The sequence below is a fragment of the Tupaia chinensis genome, unplaced genomic scaffold (genome assembly GCF_000334495.1).
Source record: "Tupaia chinensis unplaced genomic scaffold, TupChi_1.0 Scaffold149184_1, whole genome shotgun sequence".
NCBI classification, from domain to species: domain Eukaryota; kingdom Metazoa; phylum Chordata; class Mammalia; order Scandentia; family Tupaiidae; genus Tupaia; species Tupaia belangeri.
The window spans coordinates 1,030,577-1,036,609 of NW_006209032.1; the positions used below are offsets into that span (position 1 = coordinate 1,030,577).

Sequence of the window (6,033 nt, forward strand, 5' to 3'; positions counted from 1 at the left end):
CCGCGCCCCCCCCCCCCTCCCGCCGGAAGTGCGGCACCGGCCCGGCGCCCCGCCTCCCGCGGCCGTAACTAGAAGTCGAAACAAAACAAGCGGCTAAGGCGGCGGCGGCGGGGCCGGGACGGGGGAGGGGCGCGCCGGAACCGGAACCGACCTGACGCCGGAACCGGAACCGAGAGCGGGTTGCCAAGGCCCGAAGAGGGCTGGCGGCGGCGATTTGCTCGGTGAGTGGGGCCGTCCGCAGCTCGCCAGTTTGACCGGAGCGGGGAGGCCGCGGCGTGGGCCGGGGGCGGCCTGTTCAAGGTCATGGGTCGTGCCATCCCCGACCCCTCGAGCCCTGCGGGGTGCTGGGGACTCCGATGCCTTCGGGGCCGCCACGGTACGTCCGTGGCCGGCCTTCTGCCTCGGAGAGCACCAGCGGCGAGCGAGGGCGGCTTCTTGGAGGAGGTGGTGGCGCGCCCGGGTTTGGAGGCTGGAGTTGGGTCGCAGCCCTGCCGGGGCGCTGGTCTGTTGTCAGTAACCCCGCGCGGCGGTATCAGGCCAGCTCCAGTCTCTGGACCGCCTCTGTCCCGCTTCGACGTCCCCCGAGCGGGAGGGAGAGACGCGACCTTTGCCTTGGGCCTGGGGTTCGAGGAGAGGGAAGCGGGTGTCTCCCCCTTGACTCCCGACCTGCAGTCGTTAAATATCCAGCCGTGTACCACGTCTGAGCGGTAAAATGGTATCCTTATACTCATGCCCCCCAACACACACACACACACGCTCACATTCTCACGTCGCTCTCTGTCCTGCTGGCTCAGGTGGTGCTTGAGGCTGCAGGTGGCCCTGGATCATGGCTCATCCCCGCACTTATCTGGCTATCTAGTTTTGAAAACTTCATTTTGTTGGAGAAACAGTCCAGAAATCACAGGCGGTTCTGTGGGAAACTGGTTAGGAGGCCCCTGGGGCACAGAAGGACCAGCGCAGGGACTTGGGGAGGAGGTGATTTCTGTTCCAGGCTCAACCTGGGTGACTGCCCTGCTTTCTAGCACTGGCGTGCGCTAGGGAAACATAGATACCCTTTTCAGGCCTTGCGTGTTTGGGACAGCGGCTGGGGAGAGGAATCTCTTCTGGGATGGAGAAAGAGACCACATTGCACGGGTGCGGGCAGGAAGCAGGTGGGGCACCTTAGCCCCAGGACCTTTCCGGCCGTGGCAGCACCTGGGCTGGGCCCGTTTCAGCCACAGAGCCTGGTTCTCCTGCTGCCTTGTCTCCTCCCTCCCTGCCTTCCTCCTCCACCTTCTGCTTCTCCGTGGTGACTAAGCAGCCAGTGAGAGTGAAGGAAAAGTGAGCACCCTGCTCAGAGCGCCAGCCCCGTGGGCTGGAGCCATGGCTCCTGTCCAGATTGGTGGAGGAGCCTGGTCCCAGGCCATTGACTGCCTTGACCTGACACCGCCTCAGGGAGGCTTCCAGCTTTGTAGGTCTGTTATGGCGGGTCTCTAGGAGGCTTGGCCAGAAGCGGTTGCTGCTGTCTGCATTATTTATTTCCTTTCTGAAATAGCCTGAGAGTGTCCAGGGCTACTTCAGGTGTGAGAAGTGTCCTGGGTTGCCGAGCCCTGGCTGCACCAGGGAGCAAGTCACCGGCCGTGGCAGTGATCACTGGCCCTGTGTTTTTAGGCTGTCAGTTCCTTGCTGGAAACTTTGGCCACAAAGAGCTGCCAAGATAGCCGGGCCGGGAAGAAAGCGCCGCAGCCCTGACCCAGACGCCGTTGCCGACCCCGGGGCACTCTGGCTGTCAACCAAGCGGCTCAAGATGTCTGGCGGGGCCAGTGCCACGGGCCCAAGGAGGGGACCCTCAGGCCTGGAGGAGGCCACTAGTAAGAAGAAGCAGAAGGATCGAGCAAACCAGGAGAGCAAGGACGGAGATCCCAGGCGAGGTAAGATCGGCCTTCGAGGGTGCTGATGGCTTTATCTTCTTCCCCTCTTGGGCGCATGGACTGGGCGTTGGGAGGTGACATTGTACTGCCTCTCTCGTGGTCTGACGCTGAGAGAAGGACTCCTGGCAGGCTGGTTAGGGCCTCAGCTTTGAGGCCCGGGGACTTGGCTAACATCCCGGAGATGCTGCCAGGTGGAGTGGTCGAATCTTGGCGGCCTCTCCTCATCACGTCTCTCTGTTCTTTCCTTTGTTGTCAGGGTCAGCGTCCACTCCTCGGGAGGACCAGACCAAAGAGGGTGAGTTACGAATGGCTGTTTGGGTGCTAGAAGAGGGGAGAGGGTGCTTAGAATTTAGCCCGCATTTGAACACCCCCATTAGGGCTGGTCTCTGTTACATGCTTGTCCCCAGCTGGAGCTTGTGGAGACCCTGCTGATGGCTTTGCCACTTCCTCGGCAGACTTGTTGCTCGATTGGAGGCAGAGTGCAGACGAGGTGATTGTCAAGCTGCGTGTGGGAGCTGGGCCCGTGCGGCTGGAGGAGGTGGATGCCACTTTCACAGACACAGACTGTGTGGTGCGCCTTCCAGGTGTGTCCACCTGCCCCGAGCACAGCAGTCTACCTGGATCTCCCGGTGCCCCTACCCCGTTTCATTGCCCCTGCTCTGTCCCTAGGTGGTCGGCAGTGGGGAGGCGTCTTCTATGCCGAGATAGAAGGTTCTTGCACCAAAGTGCAGCCCCGCAAGGGTGGCCTCCTGCAGCTGGCACTGCCCAAGAAGGTGCCTCTGCTTACGTGGCCCTCTCTCCTGGTGAGTTCCGGTACAGAGTAGGGTGGGCGGGTAAGGGTAGGAGACCGGCTCTGACTGCTGTGTCTTTGGCAGAAAAAGCCTCTAGGGACCCAGGAGCTGGTGCCAGGGCTGCGGTGCCAGGAGAATGGGCAGGAGCTGTCTCCCATTGCCCTGGAGCCAGGCCCCGAGCCCCGCCGGGCTAAGCAGGAGGCCCGGAACCAGAAGAGGGCCCAGGGCCGTGGTGAGGTAGGCTCGGGGGCTGGCCCCGGTGCCCAAGCAGGGCCCAGCGCCAAGAGAGCTGTGCATCTTCGCAGAGGGCCAGAGGGGGAAGGATCCAGGGATGGCCCTGGACCCCGGGGTGATGCCCCACCCTTCCTGACTGACCAGAGCACCCAGGTGAGAACTGGGTGTCTATTTGGGTATTAGGGGATGGGAGGAGATGGGAGGAAGGGTATGGGCTGGAGTGGGGGTCACCTGTTGGCCACGGGGCTGATCTTGCCCACAATCTCGCCATGATTAGGTTGAGGCCGAGGAGCAGCTCTGCTCCCCACCACTGAACCCCCAGACCTGCCTCCTGGGCTCAGAGGAGAACTTAGCCCTTTTGACCGGAGAGAAGGCAGTGTCCCCCAGGAATGACCCAGTCTCCCCAGCCCTGGCCCGGAGCAGAGACTCTGGGAAAGATGACTGCGTCAAGGGGAAGGCAGTGGCGGCAGAGGCCGCAGCCGTGGTGGATGGTAAAGGTGGGGCTGGGCAGGCGGGCACGGCTAAGGCTGGGCTGTCAGGTTGGTGGGCAGGGAGGGGTAGGACACAGTGGACCGCAGCCGTCTGGATGGCACTGACCACAGCCTCCCTGTAGAGCCTGAATCCATGGTGAACCTGGCTTTTGTCAAGAATGACTCGTACGAGAAGGGGCCAGATTCAGTGGTGGTGCACGTGTATGTGAAGGAGATCCGCAGGGACACCTCTCGCGTACTCTTCCGCGAGCAGGACTTCACGCTCATCTTCCAGACCAGGTGGGAGCGTGGACAGATGGGCGGATGGCGTGCCTTGGAGGCGGCGTGTCTCATGTCCTTCCTCTGCCCTTCTCCCTGCCCCGCTCTGCCTCTGCAGGGATGGGAACTTCCTGAGGCTGCACCTGGGCTGTGGGCCCCACACCATCTTCCGTTGGCAGGTGAAGCTCAGGTGGGTGGTGCCCGGCCCTGCCCTGCCACTGTTCCTGTCTCACCCTGGGCCACGTCTCGGGCCCCTCAAGCCTGATGCCTACTCGCCCTAAGTTCTGAGTTTAGCCTTTTCCCACAGGAACCTGATTGAGCCAGAGCAGTGCACCTTCTGTTTCACGGCCTCTCGCATTGATATCTGCCTCCGGAAGCGGCAGAGTCAGCGCTGGGGGGGCCTGGAAGCCCCAGCTGCACGAGGTCTGCACACGAGCTCCTTTCATTGCCCAGGCCTGCTCAACTGGGACCCCCCAGTCCCTGCCACATGCTGCTAACCACCAGCCCTCTGGTTCCCCCTTTTTAAGGTGCAGTGGGTGGTGCAAAGGTTGCCGTGCCGACAGGTCCAACCCCTCTGGATTCAACCCCACCGGGAGGTGCCCCCCACCCCTTGACAGGCCAGGAGGAAGCCCGGGCTGTGGAGAAGGACAAACCCAAGGCTCGATCTGAGGACACGGGGCTAGATGGCGTGGCGGCCCGCACTCCCATGGAGCACGTACCTCCAAAGCCAGAGCCCCACCTAACCTCGGTGAGAGTCCTGGGGGAGGAAGGACCAGAGTGGAGGCTGCTGGGCCTGGGGGCTGCTCTGATCCCCTGTTTGCTCCCACAGCCCAAGCCCACGTGTATGGTGCCTCCAATGCCCCACAGCCCTGTGAGTGGAGACAGTGTGGAGGAGGAGGAGGAGGAAGAAAAGAAAGTGTGTCTGCCAGGCTTCACTGGCCTCGTCAATTTGGGCAACACTTGCTTCATGAACAGCGTCATTCAATCTCTGTCTAACACTCGGGAACTCCGGGACTTCTTCCATGGTGAGAGTAGGGCCTCTTGCTTGGGGCGAGGGCCGAGGCGCCACCTCTGACCCTCACATCTCTGCTCGGCTGCTCTTCCTAGACCGCTCTTTTGAGGCTGAGATCAACTACAACAACCCGCTGGGGACTGGTGGGCGCCTGGCCATTGGCTTTGCTGTGCTCCTCCGGGCCCTGTGGAAGGGCACGCACCACGCCTTCCAGCCTTCCAAGTTGAAGGTAACCCATGACTGTTTCCACCCTCTGCTGGAGAGAGGGGAGGGCCGACCAGCCGGGTGCCCGCGCTTGCACTCACGCCTGGCTCTCGTGCGCAGGCCATTGTGGCCAGCAAGGCCAGCCAGTTCACAGGCTACGCGCAGCACGACGCCCAGGAGTTCATGGCCTTCCTGCTGGACGGACTGCACGAGGACCTGAACCGCATCCAGAACAAGCCCTACACGGAGACCGTGGACTCGGATGGGCGGCCCGATGAGGTCTGCCTGGGAGGCAGAGGGAGGCTGTGGCTTGTGTGCGTCCCAGCCCCGGGTCTCACCGTCCTGCCCGCCCTGCCCGCCCTGCCCCTCAGGTGGTAGCTGAGGAAGCTTGGCAACGGCACAAGATGAGGAACGACTCCTTCATCGTGGACCTGTTTCAGGGCCAGTACAAGTCGAAGCTGGTGTGCCCTGTATGCGCCAAGGTGCGAGGGGCTCCCCTGGAGGGGGCTCCCAGTTGGGCTCAGCCAGCCTGGTCAAGTGAGCTTCGTCAGGAGCTGTGGGGCAGAGTTTGGGCAAGGGGGCTGGCAGGGAGGCCACTGGCTCCCTGGCTAAAGAAGTCGGGCAGGTAGGCTTTCTGGCTGAGGTAAGAGTGATGGGGCCAGCCCGTGGCCTCTTGGTTAAGGTGGCTGGATCCCATGTGGCCAACCATAGTTTAGTCCTGGGCCCAGCAACTTGAGAAACACTGGGTACGTGTGTGCAGCTGCCCAGAACCCTCACATCCCTAGAGGAGGAGAAATGGAGAAGGGATTGCAATGTGACTGTCCCCCATGGGGGTGCTTTCTTACTCCTCCCCACCACTGGCAAATACGTGTCCTTTAGCAAATGATTAAAAACAGGTGGGGCCGGCAGGTGGCATGGTGCTTGAGGCGCTGGACTCCCACATGATCAACTGCAGTTCGAGTCCTGGGTCCAGTGGCCAGCTTTCTTACTTTCCCTCTCTTACTTTGCCCTGGACTTAGAGGTGTGTTGCAGAGGTGAGGTGTGGCAGGGCATGGGCAAGGTCACGGGATGCAGGTGAGAGTAGGGGGATGTCGGTGCACTGAGCAGGGCCTGAAGGGCCAGAAGGAAGGCTT

The 6,033-nt window shown here is 62.1% G+C and overlaps 1 protein-coding gene across 12 annotated transcripts in view; it reads left to right on the top strand.

Moving 5' to 3' along the window:
* Positions 1 to 68: 68 nt before the first annotated feature.
* Positions 69 to 6,033, top strand: part of USP19 (ubiquitin specific peptidase 19) — a 12,370-nt gene continuing 6,405 nt past the window's right edge. For 2 of the 12 annotated variants that reach the window (XM_027769273.1, XM_006170984.3), the window contains exons 1-15: positions 69 to 221; positions 1,651 to 1,910; positions 2,167 to 2,205; positions 2,318 to 2,494; positions 2,580 to 2,713; positions 2,786 to 3,088; positions 3,213 to 3,432; positions 3,549 to 3,705; positions 3,803 to 3,874; positions 3,992 to 4,107; positions 4,212 to 4,432; positions 4,514 to 4,709; positions 4,792 to 4,925; positions 5,021 to 5,179; positions 5,272 to 5,382. In XM_027769273.1, coding sequence (XP_027625074.1) covers positions 1,787 to 1,910; positions 2,167 to 2,205; positions 2,318 to 2,494; positions 2,580 to 2,713; positions 2,786 to 3,088; positions 3,213 to 3,432; positions 3,549 to 3,705; positions 3,803 to 3,874; positions 3,992 to 4,107; positions 4,212 to 4,432; positions 4,514 to 4,709; positions 4,792 to 4,925; positions 5,021 to 5,179; positions 5,272 to 5,382 — 2,163 coding nt within the window. In that variant the 5' untranslated portion in view covers positions 69 to 221; positions 1,651 to 1,786. The remainder of the gene's footprint in view (positions 222 to 1,650; positions 1,911 to 2,166; positions 2,206 to 2,317; positions 2,495 to 2,579; positions 2,714 to 2,785; positions 3,089 to 3,212; positions 3,433 to 3,548; positions 3,706 to 3,802; positions 3,875 to 3,991; positions 4,108 to 4,211; positions 4,433 to 4,513; positions 4,710 to 4,791; positions 4,926 to 5,020; positions 5,180 to 5,271; positions 5,383 to 6,033) is intronic. The other 10 variants (XM_027769275.1, XM_027769269.1, XM_027769274.1 and 7 more) reach the window with 6 other exon arrangements.